General features: G+C 47.9%; 1 protein-coding gene and 1 long non-coding RNA gene across 2 annotated transcripts in view; one reads left to right on the top strand and one right to left on the bottom strand.

Annotated features, from left to right (window-relative positions):
* Window positions 1–2,148: 2,148 nt before the first annotated feature.
* ERF (ETS2 repressor factor) overlaps window positions 2,149–20,000 on the top strand; it is a 41,612-nt gene continuing 23,760 nt past the window's right edge. Inside the window, exon 1 of the mRNA XM_075840305.1 lies at window positions 2,149–2,310. Within this exon, the coding sequence (XP_075696420.1) occupies window positions 2,286–2,310 (25 nt within the window). The 5' untranslated portion in view covers window positions 2,149–2,285. The remainder of the gene's footprint in view (window positions 2,311–20,000) is intronic.
* LOC142662225 (uncharacterized) overlaps window positions 19,174–20,000 on the bottom strand; it is a 39,945-nt gene continuing 39,118 nt past the window's right edge. The window contains exon 2 of the long non-coding RNA XR_012850891.1: window positions 19,174–19,440. This is a non-coding gene — a long non-coding RNA (uncharacterized LOC142662225). The remainder of the gene's footprint in view (window positions 19,441–20,000) is intronic.

The following is a 20,000-nucleotide window of genomic DNA, read 5'->3' as shown; positions in this document are numbered from 1 at the left end:
GTGCTACACGTCACCCCCGCAGCCTGTACTACACGTTACCCATCACACCCGCAGCCTGTACTACAAGTCACCTCACATCCGCAGCCTGTACTTCACGTCACCCCTCGCACCCGCAGCCTGTACTACACGTCACCCCTCGCACCCGCAGCCTGTACTACACGTCACCCCTCACACCCGCAGCCTGTGCTGCACGTCACCCTTCACACCCGCAGCCTGCACTACACGTCACCCCCTGTACTACACGTCACCCCTCACACCCGCAGCCTGCGCTACACTTCACCCCTCACACCCGCAGCCTGTACTACACGTCACTACTCACACCCGCAGCCTGTACCACACGTCACCCCTCACACCCGCAGCCTGTACTACACGTCACCACTCACACCCGCAGCCTGTGCTACACATGTCACTCCTCACACCCGCAGCCTGTACTACACATGTCACCCCTCACACCCGCAGCCTGTGCTACACGTCACCCCTCACACCCGCAGCCTGCGCTACACGTTACCCCTGTACTACACGTCACCCCTCACACCCGCAGCCTGTGCTACACGTCACCCCTCACACCCACAGCCTGTACTACACGTCACCCCTCACACCCACAGCCTGTACTACACGTCACCCCTCACACCCGCAGCCTGTACTACACATGTCACCCCTCACACCCGCAGCCTGCGCTACACGTCACCCCACACCCGCAGCCTGTACTACACGTCACCCATCACACCCGCAGCCTGCACTACACGTCACCCCTCACACCCGCAGCCTGTGCTACACGTCACCCATCACACCCGCAGCCTGCGCTACACGTCAGCCCTCACACCCGCAGCCTGTACTACACGTCACCCCTCACACCCGCAGCCTGTACTACACGTCACCCCTCACACCCGCAGCCTCTACGACACGTCACACCCGCAGCCTGTACTACACATGTCACCCCTCACACCCGCAGCCTGTACTACACGTCACCCATCACACCCGCACCCTGTACTACACGTCACCCATCACACCCGCAGCCTGCGCTACACGTCACCCCTCACACCCGCAGCCTGTACTACACATGTCACCCCTCACACCCGCAGTCTGCGCTACACGTCACCCCACACCCGCAGCCTGTACTACACGTCACCCATCACACCCGCAGCCTGCACTACACGTCACCCCTCACACCCGCAGCCTGTGCTACACGTCACCCATCACACCCGCAGCCTGCGCTACACGTCAGCCCTCACACCCGCAGCCTGTACTACACGTCACCCCTCACACCCGCAGCCTCTACGACACGTCACACCCGCAGCCTGTACTACACATGTCACCCCTCACACCCGCAGCCTGTACTACACGTCACCCATCACACCCGCAGCCTGCGCTACACGTCACCCTCGCACCCTGTACTACACGTCACCCATCACACCCGCAGCCTGCGCTACACGTCACCCCTCACACCCGCATCCTGTACTACACGTCACCCTCACACCCGCAGCTACACGTCACCCCTCACACCTGCAGCCTGTACTACACGTCATCCCTCACACCCGCAGCCTGTACTACACATGTCACTCCGCACACCCGCAGCCTGCGCTACAGGTCACCCTCACACCCGCAGCCTGTACTACACGTCACCTCACATCCGCAGCCTGTACTACACGTCACCCCTCACACCAGCAACCTGTACTATACGTCACCCCTCACACCCGCAGCTACACATGTCACCCCTCACACCTGCGCTACACGTCACCCCTCACACCCGCAGCCTGCGCTACACATGTCACCCCTCACACCCGAAGCCTGTATTACACATGTCACCTCTCACACCCGCAGCCTGCGCTACACATGTCACCCCTCACACCCGCAGCCTGTACTACATATGTTACCCCTCACACCCGCAGCCTGTACTACACATGTCACTCCGCACACCCGCAGCCTGCGCTACACATGTCACCCCTCACACCTGCAGCCTGTATTACACATGTCACCCCTCACACCCGCAGCCTGTATTACACATGTCACCCCTCACACCCGCAGCCTGCGCTACACATGAACTCCCCCAGCCCTCCGTCACACGACGTGTACGGCGCGTCGGTGAGGAGGGGGAATGTTTCCATGGCGACGCTGTGCGCTGGGTGACGTCATGAGGGGGCGGCTCCCCACGGCGTGGGCGTCCCGCGGGTGTAATGTGAGCGGGGGGAGGAGAAGGAGAGCCCGGGGCCCGAGCGGGAGGAGGAGACGATCCTCACACCGGAGCCAGGCATCGAGCGGAGAGCAGCAGCCAGCGGGACACAGCCATGAAGACCCCGGCCGCCGAGCCAGGTAACAGCAACAACAAGTCTTACAACTCCGGCAAGTGTGAGAGCCGGCCACATGGCGCCCTCGCCGTACACGGCGCACTTGTTGCTACTGCTGCACAACTTTGTCCCGTGCTGGTGTGCGGTTGACAGTGCGCTGACTGTGATTGTGCTGCACGCCGTCATTGTGTTATCAGCGTGGTATACTTTTTGTGTAGTTGTTGTGGATGAATGTATGGAGTGATTGTTGAAGTATATAGGAACAACGTGACGCCGCTGCGGTGTGTCATACTTTGTGTTGATTGCATCTGAGCAGGCACGGGAGCCGAATCCTGCAATGTGTGTACGATGTGTTTGTACCTTTCATGCTGTGTTTCTCTGTGTTGATAGCGGTGCAGTGTGTCACTGTTGTTGTATGTCATCGTTGTGTATGACTACTGCAGTTGTGTTTTTGCACCCTGTATCCTGGGGTGTCAGAGCACTTGTGTTGTCGCCCCACCATTGACTTGTTGTTGTCAGTACTGCAGCCGATCTGTGTTTTAGGGTGTCCCCTGAGCTGTCAGTACGGGAGGGGGGATACTTAACACCGGGGGTTCGGTCGGTTTCTAGCCCCCCCCCCCCCCTTCCCCGGGCGGATACATTGTATCCGAGCTCAACGTTCCAAATGCAACTTTTTTTTTGTTTCCTACAAACAACGTGCTGTTATGGTGGTCTGGCAGTGCAGGGGTTAAGCTGCGCTAAACTTTGTCCAGAAGCTGCTAATGGCAATTTTACTTTCCATGAGCTAAGCCTGCTCCATGGATTAACCCCTGAGTGGCCTGCAGCTGGCACATTGTATGGTGGGGTTCCTATACTGGGTGCTTGTGGGAAAAACAGTGTTCTCACTTTTTTTTTTCAGTGTCTTGGATTATTTGTGTTACTGCTTTGATCTTTGGGATTCTTCCTTGTCTTTGTGATGGCTTCTCAAGGAGGCCCATGGGTAGTCTCCATGGAGGGCTTGTGCTGGGATAGCTGCTTGTCACCTTACTTGGCCTCATCGGAAATTTTTGTTATTTTTTTTTTCCCATCATGCCTGACATATTAGTGACCGCTTGTTTGGAAAACGGTGATGCCGTTAAAAAAATAAAAAATAATAATAATTTTATAAAATGGCGTAACTCGTGTATGTCTTTTTTTAAATTCTATATTAAGTTTACATTTTTTACGAAAAAAAAAAAAACATTCAAACTGATGTGACTTCCATTTAAAATACAGCAATGGAAATTCTCCGAAACGTCCTAATCAAGTAAACGCACTTTAATCGTTGACTCTCCTCCGTTTCTTTGCTCCTCCTATGAGCGCTGTTCAGTTTCGACCCCAACAAAACTATTTCCAGGTGTCTATCTCCTCGGGACACAAGCTGTCATTTCTGGTGTCCAATCTCCCTCCTTTTTTTCTTTTGTAATATTGTATAGTATCCCCTCTCCTTTTTTCTTTTTTTTTATTTGGCGCCACCTTAAACCCACCCCCCTCCCTGGGTAGCCTGATTGTCTGTCTTTTGGAATTTGAAGCCTTCCCCCCCCCTCCTCTTCTTCACCCTCCTCTCTTCTCTTCCTAAACTCTATTCTGCTTCTGTTAAGACTTGTCCCTAATTGAGGCTCCCAAACTGTTTGGGGGTCTGGAGCGTATAAACCAAAGCTGAATCTATATTCCTGATACAATCACACGGGGTCCTAGAATTATAATATGGTTTTAAAAAATAAAAAAAACACAAAAAATAAAAACTTGTTTCCGAGACCAGTGGTAATTATTTAATATTGTGTTATGTGAAGTATTTAAAGTACTATTAAGATACAATAAAAAATATATATATATATATACACACACGAATAAAAATAAAGAATATATATATTTTATTTTTCTTTATTTTTATTCGAGTGCATATATATTTTTTTATATTGCGTTACTGCAAAAATATTGAAACCCCCAATAGCCCTCGCTGTCGCCAATCCCAAATTTGTGTGATGTTTTTTTTTTTTTTTTTTTTTTTTTTACACCCGACCCGCCAATGTAAATTTGCACCGTATATTCATAATAAACCTACATAATAGTTACTCAAACCGTCTGCTCGCCCTCGCCAGTGCCGCAAGAGTTAAGACCTTGCGTTAACTTGCAGGCCCAGACAGATGGAAATTCCTTGTAAACTTTCCACTGTTTAAATGTATAACTGAGTGCGCGCTGTTCCTGCAGTCTGTGCCTTTAAAGCTGTCCTGGAATCGGAGTGATGTAATGTTGGTTTTTTGAAACAGAGATTGAATTCCAGCCTTTTAGCTTTTGGCTCAAGGGATTAGAGAGAGGGTGGTGTGGTTTGGGATGGGGAAGAGGGAGGGAGAGGGGGGGTGGGTTGGTGCATTTAAAGAGATAGCAGCGCTAGCGCTCCTTCCAGAAACACTGTGCCAACTTGTGCTTTGGAGTTTTTTGTTTTGTTTTTCAGTGCTTTCCTTCCTTGTCTGGGAAGTCACGGGGACGTTGGTTAAAGAGATGTCTTGTGTTTATTGCGGGACGTAGGCCACAATGTGGAAGGGGATGGGGGGGGGTGGGTAGTGGTGCCTGTCAGACTGTGGGAGACAAAAGGCAGTATAGTGCGGGGCCTGTTTGTGTGCTTTAGATATGCAGATTGTACAGAAGGTGAAGAGGGCTTTCACAATGGTAAATGTTCCTTTTTTTTTGTTCTTTTATTACCGGCATCATCTCCCCTCCACCCTATGTATAAACACCAAAAAGGTGTGCTTGTGATAACACCGCCATTACCTAGAAGATCCACCCGACAAGACAATTGTGTACATGTAAGCGCCCGCCGCTCTCTGAACTGTCCTCGTAAAGATGAAACCAAGGGTATGAGTTGTGTACGGTCCGACATACAACAAAACATTCACAGCGGGATCCGCATTATAAAAGGTGTGTGTGTGTAATAGTTGGCAGTTGCGTTTCTGCAGGGAGGGCCCTTTAAGGAACTTTTTGAAAAAAAAAATGCCTCTAGTTAGATAGTGGAAGTTCATGATTGCAGCTGGAGGCCTTATTTCCAGCTTATCAGTTGCGTGACTGAGTGATCCAGGTGGCGTATCTGTGAAGAGTCCGCTCACCCCGCAAGATAAACATGTTCAATATAAGGCGCAATAGAAAAATAATGCGAATGTCAACTTTCTCCTTGCTGTAAAAGGGTTAATGTTTAGACTTCATACCGGGGCTATACACCGTTTTCGTAGCGGCGCAACTACTACCTTATACATGGAGTTAAACGTCATTCGCTCGTGCACGTGACTTTGCCGCACAAGTAGAAAGATACAAGGAGGGAATAAGTTGCGTCCAGATTGTATGGGGGTTTCGGTTAAAGTGGTTGCTCTTTAAAATCTTTACGTAGCCCCGACCTAAAAAATTGGATGCCACTTGAGAATGGTTGTGTGTGTGTTTAATTTTTTGTTATATTAGTTTCTGGAAAAGCTGGGTGAAAAATGGCCGCCGTTACTGCTCCTCCCATAGGGGTTGTCAACTTTCCGGAAAATCCGTTCTGTTTACTAATACAGGGATATGAGAGAGTGGAAAATATACGGCGCCCATACTTGTACCTATGTACCTCAGTACGTGGCAGAAGAAAATAAAGAGTGGCACGCTCCATTACATACCCTATAATGAAGGGATTGTTGGCTGGAAGCATTGCTCGTAGGTGGGGGGGGGGGATGCAGTGGCATACGGGGGTACGTAAATTGAGGACTAGGTTCAGTGAGATGGAAATGGAACTATATAGGTATATCGTGTGCCACTGTACAGGGTATGAGGTCAAAGTGACTAGAAAGATATGCCATTCGGGACTCCAGGAAAGATGGGTGGGAATAAAAAGTGTTATAATAGGGGCTCATTACACTTTTCCGGAAACCGATCAGGACTAAAAGAGTCGGCAATAATCTGATTATCCTTCTACATAACAAAATGTGGCTACATAAGAAAAAATTGAATGAGCCGCATGGTCTATACTATGAGTGTATTTAGTATAATGGGAAGGTTGGGCCGTGTTCCACGAGACCCCCACGGACTTGATGAGTGCCACCTATTGTTGCCAGTGCCTTTTATAGTCTATTCTGCGCTCTACATGATCCTGTGTACCGTCTATTATACAGGGGCTGGTTTTCCAGATTCGTGACCCTCGAGTCGGAGTCGTCTGACTGTTAAAATGAAGCAGATTCCAAGTCGTTTTGTCACTGTGCCCCTCCCGCAGCTGGCACGGTTTGTCAGATGATGGGTTGAGTTTGCCCAGGTGACACTTGTAGGATCTGTGCGTGCGGTTAGGCCTCTCTTCAGCAGTCACACTCTGTGTGGGGGGAGAACCGCGTGGGATCCATGTTGTGTGCCCCCACAGCTCCGGCTGTGGTGAGAAGGGGGTGATCGTATGTGGGAGAGAAGAGGCTTGGAGCAGGCCTAGTGGGGAAGGATGGGGCATTCACGTTGCTGGTTTTCTTGCTGTAACTAATTTTGTTTTGCGGCCGCAATGGATGTTCCTTAAAATGATTTTCGGATGAGTAATAGACATTGTGAGGGACCGCCACTGATTTCTAGAACATCCGCTTTATAGCCCTTTGGCACTGCTCGGAGAGATTTCAGTTGCTGAAAATCTAACTTGATAAGCGACCGCGACCGCAAATCTGCCGGTAAATTTTGGATTCATTCATGCACTCAACCACGGTTTCCACGGTCCGTGCGTTGGCTGGGAGTCCGGACCGCAAAAAGATAGGACGTGTCATTATACGGGCAGAAGGCTTTTTGCGGTCCGGGCTCATAGAAATCAATGTGTGCATTCCGCGATTTGCCGGCGGCCCTCGGATGAAACGCCGTGCCCGCCTGTGCCGGAATCACGGGGCCGTGCATGCGGCTACGGTCATGTGTATGAGGCCTTATTGTACGCATGTGTTATCCTAGAGAAAATAGTTTGTATCGTGGCCAGTCATTTAATGTATGCTCCTTTCCCAGTCGCAAAACAAATTGACGTAATTTCCCCATTTTTTTTTTTTCTTCTCTCATGTTAAGAGATAAGCGGCACAGGTGGTGTCCAGAGACGCTTATCTATTCGGGGGAAACTCATTTCTGTCAATCAAATTTGGCCAATGGTTAGCCAATAGTGATGCTCGATGAGGCTGTGACGCTTTTTTTTGGAAACACGTGTCTCCGATCTTTTTTTTACCAGTCACTCTTTACAAGAGATGGTATTCAGAGGAGGATGTTGCGGTTTGCCCGCGGCGCGCTGCCCTCCCAGCCGTGGCTATTTGAGTTCAGCGTATGAATTCTCGTTTTGCCTCGCAGAACACGCGGCTAATTACGGTCGCTGAAATCCTATTCATACAACGGTAATTAAATCAAATTCAGACAGCCGGCCTGAAGTGTTCCTACCCCTACATGGAGCATAACCGGCCTGTCTGTTGTGTCTATATGTCGGGCAGGTTATCTCCCCGCAGTTGTGGGGCCATGGTATTCGAGTGCGCCCTTCCCTCGTCCGTCGTGTGGCAGATATTTTGACCACTGAGGCAAAATGAATTGCAACGATGTATATTGACTGCGGCTGATGTGACCGACACTCGGACCCGCCATGGTGCCCCTGAATCAAACATAGGTCAACCTAAAAGCTATTGGGATCTAAATTTTCAATCCGGTGGGGCAGAGGGCGTACGGAGGCGGAGGCCAAAATATGGGCGCTAAACTGTCGCAAACCCTGATACTCTGTCAACCGTCTCGTGCCAGATTACTGGACTTTTTTTATTGGAATGTATCCATATGGCCGCCACTTTAATGATTTATATTAAGGAACGACATAAATGGCAATCCCCAGAAATCGGATCAGTAGGACTATTAGCGGCTGGATCAAAAAAAAACGGTGTCCGCTGTGAAATGGTCATTAGGTAACCGTGTTGGGAATAAAATATATCCCTTTATAATTTACAGGGATTTTATTTGCTATTCGTCACATATTGGGAAATTGTAAGATCGATTTCAGTTCTTAGTATATCTCATATTTGCGTCCTGTCCCTTTAAACGCATGGGGATAAGAAGAAAGCAGGAATGTGAGGAGATAATATTGGAATTTGTACTCCGGCGCTGTAGTTGTGAACTGTAACTTTACAGGTCAGTGCCCTTGTGCGGTGTATACATATACATGTTGACGTACGTGTGTGTATATCAGTCCGCAAACTCGTGTAGCCGGGATGACTCTGCGAGCGCTTATGACCCCGTATTTGGGGGTTTAACACGTTAGGGGTGTAATTAAAACAAATAGTGGTAGTAATGTAAGCGTAATACTAAAGCTGTCACTATAGGGGGTGCTGTGGTTAAAGTTGCACCTTTTGCCCTTGAACCTGTCGGCGTCATGTGAGCAGACCAATGATGCGTGGTGGGGGGGGTTGCAGATTTTGCATTGGGGCCCCAGGAGCTCCAACTTTCACCTAAACACTAAGGTGGACTATAAGGCCCTGTTCACACAGTTTTTGCAAGCGGAAAAATCTGCCTCAAAATTGCCACGTTTTTCACCTGCGGCCATTGAGCGCAGCGGGCAAAAACCGCCTTGAAAAAACACGATCTCTGCCTCCCATTGATGTTAATGGGAGGTCAGAGACGGGAACGCCCGAAGAAAGGGCATGCCGCTTCTTTTTCCCGCCAGCGGTTTTTACCGCTGGTGGGAAAAACGCTTCCGCCTCCCATTGAAATCAACGGGGGGGCATTTTTTGGTGCGGTTTCTGTGTCAAAAACAGCACCAAAATGCATTGTGTGAACTAGCCCTAATGGCTCAATCAGATCAGCGTAAAATTCGTCCGTGTGCTGTGCCATGTGTGTTGAAATCACTCACAGCACGTGGACCCACGCAATTCAATGGGGCCATTCACTCATTCATTGTTTTACACGCCGCCTGTGCCCGTTGCGTGAAACTCACTGCGTGTCCTATATTGGTGCATTTTCATGCACCTTGTCGCCCGCTGAAGGCTATGGGTGCGTGAAAATCACACGGACGCACTTCCGTCTGCTGCGCGGGATTCGCGCAACAGTTGTTCAAGAAATGAAGGCAAAAATAAAAGCACCTCCTTCATTTCTGTTTCTAAACATAAAAACCGTGTCCTAACGATGCCATATGAGGAAAAATCACGCAGCAAACACTGATGACACACGAAACTGCAACGTGCAAAAAACGCTGCATTTTTTACGTGCGCAAAACGCACACGTTCGTGTGAATTTCGTCTTAGGCTGTGTTCTTTGCAGCAAATGCGGTAAAGTGAGGCTTTGTATATACAGTTGTGACCGTTTCCCCCATTAATCGAGCTGTTCTTATTAGCGCCGTATGTTCTGCTCCTATTGGCGTTTTCGGAATTTCCTGATGATAATGAATTGCGCTCTCGTTCCCTCTCTCCATGTAGAGAACTATTGTAAACGGAATCTGTCCTGCCTCTTATGAGCCATAATTGGAGTGGATTCCACATGTATGTCCCTCCATATACAGTGAATTGAATTCTTGGAATCTTAAGTATTTCGCTCGCTCTTCTGGTCAAGGCACCCGGTCTCGTCTCGGTCGCAGAAATGGCAAATGAGGTTCGCCTGCTTGTAGTTCCAGTACGTGCGCATCCAGGGTGACCAGATAACTAATATGTCGGGCTACCGTTGACCGTGCCTACCCTACCGTCAAACCCCACAAACTTTTCTCCACACTTTTTTTTTTTAAAGTGGCTAGAGAAGTCGCGTGCGCCAAAATTTGCGACTTTTCTCTGGCAGAAAACTGTTGCAAATTAATGGATACCCCCTCTCTATAACTGTACGTGTATCACAATTGTAGCCGGGGCGTGTAGCCTTTTGGTTTTGGTCTAATGTTTGCTACTTCTATGGTCAACGTTGGCTGTGGGGGGAGCACGGGCAAGGGAAATAATGGTCATCTATCCCGATTTTTTTATTTTTGCTCCTCCTGGATTTCTGAACAAGTTCTCCAATATGGGTAGAAATCATCCAATCGTTTGCTCGATCATCATCTGATCGCTGATCTATTTTACACAGCGCGAGGATCGGCACGGCACGCTGATTGGTTCGATCATTATCCCATGCAAAAGGGCTTTAACTTTTCACCTCTTACCTCTTGGCTTTTTTTCATGTCTCTGTATCCAAATACTGTAGAGTTTGGGAGCCATTTAGGGCTCGTGGACATGACCGTATTATGGATCTTGAACACCACCTATAGCCTGCTGCGGGCACTTACTATACCATATGGGATCGGTGAGGGCAAGAAAATAAAGTTATGGCATATTCCATTTTATTGGTGTATCATGTGTCTTACGGCATTCGAGGTAACATGGACCCGTGTGCCATAAAAGGTCCGTGCACACAACTTTGCTACTTGATCCCTATTTGTATAATCCAGTAGCCCACTTGGCTCTTTCAGTGGCCTGGCAATAAGAATGGACACAGATGTCAAAAGCAACCAACCCAAAAAGTTAGGCAAGCGTGGCAAAAAAAAAAAAATTGGATTCTCTGGCTATCTGGTCTTTGAGATTTGACCTTTTATCTAGAACCATGAAATGTATGGCCTCATGAAAATTTTCAACCTATGCTAAAGGGATTTGGGTACCTTATCAAAAAGCATGATGGACCCAGTTTAGACCAATCCATGTGATCTAGAAATGTCAAGGTAGAATCCCCCTTCAAGGCCCTGTTCATACAGAGTTTTGACACGTGTTTGCCACGGAAACCGCAGCAAAAAAACGGCACAAATTGCCTCCCATTGTTTTCAATGGGAGGTGATGTTTTTTTTTTTTCTTTTTTCCCCCGAGCAGAAAAAAAACGCTCGCGGGAAAAAGAAGCGACATTCCCTATCTTGAGGCGTTTTCCGCCTCAGACTCCATTAAAATCTCTGGGAGATGGGAAAAATGCCGCGAACGGCCGACGTGTTTTCTGACGCGGTGTGAACATAGCCTAAAGTGAACATCTCTTGGCTATACACTCTGGTGGGTCAATGCACTCAAGTACGTTGCGAAGGCGTTTGGTAACATTCGGGAAGCAATGGGCTGTGTTTTTTGTGCTCCTTCTGCCAAAAAAAGTCTGAAAGCCTGGGGCTCGGTGGTTGAGTTGGACCTTGGTGTTTTTTTTTTGTTTTTTTTTTAAAGTGGATTTGTAAGCCGCACCATATAGAAAACTTTTTTTTTTTTTGCATACGACACTCTGTAGGCCCCTTCATCTGCATCCCAGACATTATGGCATAAAAGTCCTAATGACTAAATCTCTCTCCCTCTTCACGGGGGAGCGACCCTTCCCTGGGAGGATAATTACATTGACGAGTTGTTTTCTTGTTTACGTTCTTGCCTGCTGTTCACGTCTTTTCCTCCGACGCCCTCCCAGCATGAAACCAATAGGGCGGCTTCACATCATGCCCGGCCCGCTGGGACACAAGAGGTGACAAAAAAAAATTCACCGTTCTTTCCGGCGAGGTGGATTGTTTTGGAACGTTTTACTTCAGACTGAAGAGCTTTGCTATCCAGACACCAACAAAATAGAAATTTCTTTAAACCATTTCACTACTGTTTGAAGTGGCCCTATAATTTTTTTTCTTTTCCAACAAACCTTTTTTAGAGTTTGCGTTGGTGTGTTTACATTGCTGAGCCCTCTGCTGTTTACTTTGCAGACACGGTGCCCGCATCCCTCCTCCATATTTGTGCCCGGCCTGTCTGCACACGCCATGCTGCTCCCGAATTACCTCATATCTCTGCCCATTTGGGTTTGTTTGGTATGTTGGCATGCGCCATCAACACTTCTCGATCGGGTTTGCATTCTAATCATGCCAACTACGCCAGGGTGACTTACACGTTATGCTCCGCTATTGCTCGCGTTTGCTTTAGGTTATTCCCCCTGGAGCACCAGGGCAACCTACTGGGATTCCCTGACTGAAATAGATGTGCTGTTGCGATTTCTGGCTGTTGACATCCAAAAGTACATCGCCCTAAATTTAACCTGTATGCTGCTGAGCTGCACCTTGCTGGCGGAGGAAGATTTAAAGACCAATCGCAGGTATTACACCCACACACAAGCCGCCAGCTCCTGCCTTCTAAAAGTTCACCAGGGATCACAAGCCAAGCTTTGTTTTAAGGATAGTCACACCCTAGGGTGGGTTTTGGGGCATTCGGCCAGGAAGGGGGGGGGGGTTAAGTGGCTTTAAGGTGACGTGGTACTTAACAAAGCAATATTTGTTTGTGGTCCAGAACAAGGGAGGAGAACGTCTCGTTGCGTTACGAAGCTATAAGCACACGTTGGATTATAGCGTTATCCATAGTAGATGCCGTATATGTTTGTGTTTGACGTGTTCTGTAGACCTTCTCCGGTATTGGGTTGTCCTAAAAAATGTCGTTTTGGGATGATGGCATGTAAGCTGACGGGAACAGACGCAGCAGGGACCACCTTTAAGCACCTATCCTAACATGTTCTCCACCCTCTCCATCGGTCTCGTGATGTGGGAACATGGTGGTAAAACCGCCCGTCCGGAAGCGGAAGACCAAAGCACGGTGTGATCTGTGTAGTTTACACTAGTAATGGGCAACCCATAGCTCTCCAGCTGTTGTCAATCTTCAGCCAACAGCCCACTGGGGGTTGTAGTTTCACAACAGCTGAAGATCCACCAGTTTCCAATGGGGCGCCTGTTCGGACTTGTTACTACATAGGTTTTAAAAGTTTTTAAGGTTGTGGTTTAGCCAAGTACAGACTTGGATCCGCTCCTGTTGTTGATGCGGGGTATTGGCTGTACAGACTTGGATCCGCTCCTGTTGTTGATGCGGAGTATTGGCTGTACAGACTTGGATCCGCTCCTGTTGTTGATGCGGAGTATTGGCTGTACAGACTTGGATCCGCTCCTGTTGTTGATGCGGAGTATTGGCTGTACAGACTAGTGTGTGTGCGCTGTTGCTTATTAAACTTTCTGATGCCTTTCAGGGTAGGAGATGGTGGGGAGAGTCACCAATACCTACTGAAAAGATTCACTATGCCTTCTTCGCCTGCTTCGGCGTTTGTTTTTCTGTCTTGGACGGTTTCTTTTTCATGATCCCACTCTGTTCGTGTGCTTGGGATCTGACTGGGGACAAAAAAAATAAATAAAAAATTAGGAAAAAATCTAGTTGACATCAGTGGAAATTGTATGTTTTTGAAAGATACACGGCCTTACTCCATCATAGAAAAAGCGCTGATGCAAAAATAAAGACTAGCCGTGAAGTTCACTTGAGCGTATCTTAAAGGGGATGTCCGCTTTTGACTTCCTTTTTGTTGGAAGGGTCCAACTGAGGAAAAATGTTTTTTAGGTCTGTGGCCAGCTTTAGGGTATGTTCACACGGCAAACTAAAAACGGCCGTAAAATACAGAGCGGTTTTCAAGGGGAAACGGCTCCAGATTTGCAGCCGTTCTTAAAGCATCAAGCGGTTTTTGATGCGTTTTTACGGCCGTCTTTGGAGCTGTTTTTCTATTGACCCAATGAAAAACGGCTCAACAAGTGACATGCAGTTTTTACGAGGCATTTGTTTACTGGCCGTTTTTTCAAATGGACACGTAAAAAAACGCCCCGTCGGACCGACATGGTTTTTCCCATTGAAATCAATGGGCAGATGTTTGGAGGCATTCAGCATCCCATATTTTTAGCCGTTTTTCAGGGCGTTTATGGCCCGAATAATGGCTGAAAATGGGCCGTGTGAACATACCCTTACTGTGAGCTTCTGGTGATATGGAACTCTTTTATAACTACAGTTATGCAAGTGTTTCTACAAAGAGCACATTGATTTGTGACCGTGTCTGTAACACAGCGGAGCTCCATCACTCATGGTCTTTTCACATGTGACCTATTTTTATGCGTCTTACAGACTATTACCCAGCCTCTATTTGTTCCACTCTTTGAGCTATCCGGATATAAGTTACTTCTTAGGGTCTGTTCACATCAGCATTGCCCTTCCCGTTTAAAAGGTTCCGTCGGGTTAACCCCTCAACGGAAAGACAAACGGAAACCTTGGCTTCCGTTTCCCTCACCATTGTTCTCAATGGTGACGGAAACTTTGTTAATGGTTTCCTTTGGTCACCGTTGTGACTGGGTTCCGTTGTTTTGACGGAATCAATAGCGCAGTCGACTGCGCTATTGGTTCTGTCAAAACAATGGAACCGTGTCACAACGGTGACCAACGGAAACCATAAACAACATTTCCGTCACCATTGAGATCAAGCTAAGGTTTCCGTTTGCCTTTTCCGTTGAGGGGTTAACCCGACGGAAACCTCTGACGGAACCCCTCAACGGAAGGGCAACGCTGAAGTGAACAGACCCGTACTTATGGTTATTTTGTAGGGATGGAAAAACCAAATTCCCGTTCTTTTGGCCAGTGTTTGAGTGTGTCCTGATGGACGTTTGGAGGTATGGTCTTCGTTCTAGAAGAGCCTCAACCTCTGAGCCACCATAAGTTGCGAACAGTTGACTTTGGCATACAACTTTTCTACTGAGTAAAAGAAAGCTACTTAGAACTTGTCGTCAATTTCATGCCACTCGAACTTCAGGTCACGACGTCCCATTTCAGAATCCTAGCTGTCCTAAAATGTCAATTGTGTAGAATAAAGCTGACCTTACACGAGAGAGAAGTCTGCCGAACCCGCCTATATACACGCAGTAAGGCAACGGTCTCGTGTATAAGGAACTTCCAACTGTCCCCCCCGACAGCAGACGTCGGGAGAAAGGGAAAGCGGGCACGTTTGATTTTTAACATACCTGATCCTTTTATTCGAGCTGTTAGCCGACGGCTTAACGCTCCTTCGGGCCTTCTCACGGAAATGTCTTAACTCGGGTTCATGGTTTCCTTTTTGAAAAATTCTGGTCTATTTGCTCTGCCCAAGTGGGTTATTCCTATTGGCATTGCTTTAAACCAGCTTGGAAAACCTACTATGGTGACTTCCAAAGTGTCTGGTACCTTGACCCTTGCTGGAACCATCCATGCTGGCCAAAACCCAAGGATCTGGTAATACTTGCAGCTACAGATCCCCCTCCTCCTCCAACGTACTATTGGTCTCCCATAAACCATTGAAGCGGCAAATTAGGAGAATATCTTCCTGATGTGTGGCTTTAACTGTTAACACCTGTCCAGCAGACCAAGACGGCGAACAAACATTAATCTAGTTGACATGGTTTAATATTTTGGCTTATGATGCCCCTCATGTACCACTCTGAATGCCCGCCGCCTATTGCAACAACATGTATAGATGCTTGCTACTTGTCCTTTTCTTCTTCTTCTTCCATCCCTCCTTTTGTCTGTATCTACAATCAACAACCCCCCTTTCCTCGACCTTGATGGTAATAGTGGTGAGGTCATAGCGCTTACACATTTTGGCTTAGCATTTTCAGAAAGACATTGCGTATTGATCAGTAACTCTATCCCCCTGCCCTTGTGGTGGGTGATTACAGGGCAGTGCCAAGTGGCGCAGTGTGGTTAGTTTGTGTCTGCAGTTCTTCTCCGGGGGCTGCCCGTGTGCACTAGTTTCGGGTCTTTGCTTTGACCTTGGCGTGCAGAAAACCAATATCTCCTCCACGTCGGTCTATGTACTGTTATGTATTCTGGCCAAGTGATCAAAAATAATTTCCAGCCATGTTAATGTAGATTATCCCGACCTGGGAAAAAAGGGGCTTAAAATTATGCCTATTTTTTTTTCCTCTTGGTTGGGTCACGTGTTTTTTTTTTTTTATCAGCCCCATTATAGACCACAGAACTAGCCTATGACTGATCAGTGATCGTGCTGATGATCTGATCTGCGGCAATTAGACTAAAGGGAAATCTGTTTATGGGCCACATGATTAAAAAGGTTCCGGGTTATTGTGATTATCGGAGCTGTTCACACTCGATAGACGCTGTACTGATTATTTTTCTTGGAAAAATTCTGGATCATGGAAGATATCTGCATCAGACAATGTTTAAAGGGACCCAAATGGATAGTTATCCCCTATCCACAGAATGGGAGATAATTGTCTGATCGATGGGGGGCCCCACCGATCGCCAGAATAGGGGTTCCGAACTCCCGTTTCTCATCCCTGCAGCCTCAAGTGTGAGGAGGGGTTTGACTGGATCGGCAGTCGATCATGTGCCTGCTGCGCCGTTTCAGGTCTATGGGACTGATGGAAATAGCCGAGCGCTGTACTTGGCTGTTTCCGTCATTACTATAGACTTTAAACCCCCCCCCACTAATTCAATGTCTTCCTTACCGCTGTCACGCAGTGAGGAGCTGGGGGTTTGGGGCACTTGTTTGTGTGATTGGGGTAGAACTCATCTGTGGGGCCCCCAACGATCAGAGAATTATCACCTAAAATTGCCCGTTATGGGAATGCCCCTTTGTGCCTCTTGACACCACAATCATTGGTCCAATGCTAATGATAGCAGACAGTTATAATGGGACTGTGCAAACCGTTACATCACGACATACGGTGGTCACTGATGATTCATCATGTCCTTGAAGGGTTAAAAGCTTCACATTGGTAATGCACTGTCTGTCCATAGACTACAATGACCAGCAGGCTCTCTTCTGAGAGGATGATGGGACATGGTGCCGTAAAGTACAATTTTCGTGATTTCACCACCAAGATCGACCCCAGGGCTATCGCCTGAAATGTTGCTACAATTCTGTCCACCTTTTTTAAAGGGGTTGTCCAGGATTAGATAAAGAGGGTGTTTTTGTTTTTTTTCCCCCTTTTCCAGAATCAGCGCCACCATTGTCTATGGGTAGAGTCTGGTATTGCAGCCCAGTTCCATTCACTTCAAAGTGGATGCAATACCAGACATCGCCCTTGGCACAGAGTGGCACTGTTTTTTTGGCGGAAAAAAAGCACAAACAAGCAGAGCCTTTTTTTCCTAATCCTGACAACTCCTTTAAGTTCTTAGTCATTCGATTGTTCTGTAGGGCTATTCAACTGTCTTGAGTACTCCCTAATTACTAAGCCCCGTTGTTATTTACGCCATTGTCTTGTCAGTGACGCCTTTAATGGCCACTAACCCTGAGACCCCTGTGACACGATGCATTTTGTAGTATACAAGCATGGGCAGAACTTCTGTGACCATAAACACGATTATAAAAAGTCACAAAAGTAGCGCATGCGGCGAAAGTGTGCCGGGCATACGGACGCTGGGTAGACCACGTCCAAGACCAGCTCTGCGGCACGATGGACCCATTGGTTTCCGGTTCATCGTCTGGACTATTATCTAGTGTTTGTGTCAGGCCTCATGTGATGCTTGGCAGTGACTGCCAGCAATTGAGTGTAACGTGCATCCCCCCCTGGGCATCCTGGCAGTGCCAGCATCCTTACAATTACTTGTTATTCTGTTTGATGTGCTGTGGGCGCAGCAAGGGTGTAAGGTGCGGTCATTGTAGGACTTGCCCCCTCTCCTCCCTCCCCGTCTCTTTCCATTTCTGCAAAGTTAGTAATTAGTTCATTGTGTATCTCGATGCCCACCCCTCGCTCGTGGGTGCCGTGCCGCAGCGCCGTCTTGCACACAGAGCCCCATTGAAGTCGGCTCTTAGGATACATTCAGACTGTGATGTCAGAGGCTGGTAACTTTTCCCTTTAATTAGGGAGAACAGGCCGGACTGTGTGCCTGAGTCAGACTAGGGGGGAGGGAGGCTTGTTTGGGATGGTGGGTTGGGGGGGGGGGAGCGAGCTGAGGAGCGCAGTGATTCACCAGGAGATGTGGGGGCTCATTCCTGGACGCCTGCCACGCACAGGCATGGCAGATATGAAACACGTGGCCCACCCGTGCACTTAACCCAGTCTGTGCCAGGTGGGGAGCATATACCCCTACAATTTACCTCACAATTATCCTCGGAGCAAAACATCAACGCACATGTGGTTAACATCAATCCGTCAGTGCTTTGTGTCTCTCCGGTTTGGCGACATTGTCAGTGTCAGCGAAAACACTAGGAGTTAAAGGTTACTGTGATGGCGTGACTGGTGTCCAGGGGTTAAGTGCCCCAGTGGAGTGGTCCAAGCCAGTTCTCCTATCAATAGCCCCATTGTGTACCGTCACCCCCACCGTCCACCTCCTCATTCCCCCGTGAGCTGTGCTTTCTCCAGCTGGACTCGCGCGCTCGGCGCAGCCAAGTTTCGATGGATTCTGAGCATGTCGGCACCTGGACCGTAATGAAAAAGGGGCCATGGCCGGTGCGTGTGTATGGGCCGTTACAACAACCAGCGTGCTGTTTTGGTCGTACTGTTCTCTGGTTGACTATTCGGGGGGCTAGACCTGTACTCCTCCGTTACAGAGAGATGTCCTTGGGTTTCTAGGTGTCTAGTTGCTCCAGGCCGATGTGCCGTGAATCCTATGGATCTCTATTATTGGCTCCTGTAGTAAGTGGTGCTGACCGTGTAGTTTATTTTATTCTAGAACGGTCGCTTGTGCTGTGCGACAGGTTTCTTGGTAATTAGAGGCCGATGGAAATGTCGCAGTGCTGCTGCAATTTCCAACGCCGGAGCTGCAACGGTAAATTTCCCAGGAACGTTTGCTGACTTGATCAAAACGGCTGATGTGTCAGTGACAAAGGGGTTGTCTGGGATTACAAAATAAGGTTGTTTTTTTTTCCAGAAATAGCGCCACTCTTGTTCATTGGCTGTGTCGGGTATTGCACTTCTACTCCAAGTGATTGGTGCTGAGGTGCAGTACCATTCACTTCAATGGAGTGAGTGGAGCTGCAATACCAGACACAGCCAATGGCCAAAAGTGGCGCTGTTTGTGGAAGAAAAAAAAGCAGGCACTTTTTTTTTTTTTTTTTTCTAATCTGGGATAACCCCTTTAATAATCGCGCAGATACAAAGTTTAAGATGCTTAGAAGAATACAGCAGACCTCTAGATCACTGCGTAAAGTCATAACGTCGTTTGTGATGGGATCGGATCCTATACCCGTATAACGCTAGCATGAGTCCTTAGTGGCAATCTAAGCGTTAACTCCCAGTGGAAATTCCCTGCAGTCTTATTTTCCAATTGTGAGAAGGATGTCGGCGCAGAATGCGAGGCCTGGAACAAAACTTTGGTCCGCAGGGCAGTCCGGGATAAAGTCCTACAGTAGAGGGGGTGTAATGGAGTCTTGGCACCTGTCCGGCCCAGTGCGTACAGGAAACCTAAAGAGGAAAGAGATGAAAAGGTCAGACACTAAGAGTTTTCACCTGGGCACGGAGCCAAACAAGCGAGCGTGCGGCCGACAGCTTAACCCTTCTGGGTGTTGAGACTCCGGCGAGCGACGGCAGAGCCAAATGTCTCAAGTGTCCTGTAAAATGGGGAGAAAAGGCACGTGTTTTCTAGCAAAAAGTTGAACATTTTTGAAAAAATTACTTTTTGCTTTTTCTTTAGTTTTTATACAGATTTACCCCCAAAAAAAATTTCCATTTTTTTTTTTTTTTTTTTTTTTTTTTTTTTTATGGCTTCTATAAATCTCCGCGTTGGACGCGTTCTTCGCTTTCGGTATTAAAAGCCGAGCGTCTCTGGCAAAATAAATCGGTCTGAGGCGTTTATTAAGCGCAATATCTTTATTCTGGGACTGCTTAATAGATTTTTGTTTTTCCAACCAGCGGCGCTATGAATCGTAGATCTCCGTTTACAATATACGGTAACTGGCGGAGCTTAAGTCAGAGCAACAGGAGACCCATTGAAGTTGCAAACGGAAAATCTTTCCCTTTTCCAG

Source organism: Rhinoderma darwinii, chromosome 10, assembly GCF_050947455.1.
Source record: "Rhinoderma darwinii isolate aRhiDar2 chromosome 10, aRhiDar2.hap1, whole genome shotgun sequence".
Lineage (NCBI taxonomy): Eukaryota > Metazoa > Chordata > Amphibia > Anura > Rhinodermatidae > Rhinoderma > Rhinoderma darwinii.
Note: the sequence above shows the minus strand (reverse complement) of the source record. Positions and strands in the feature narration are given on the sequence as shown.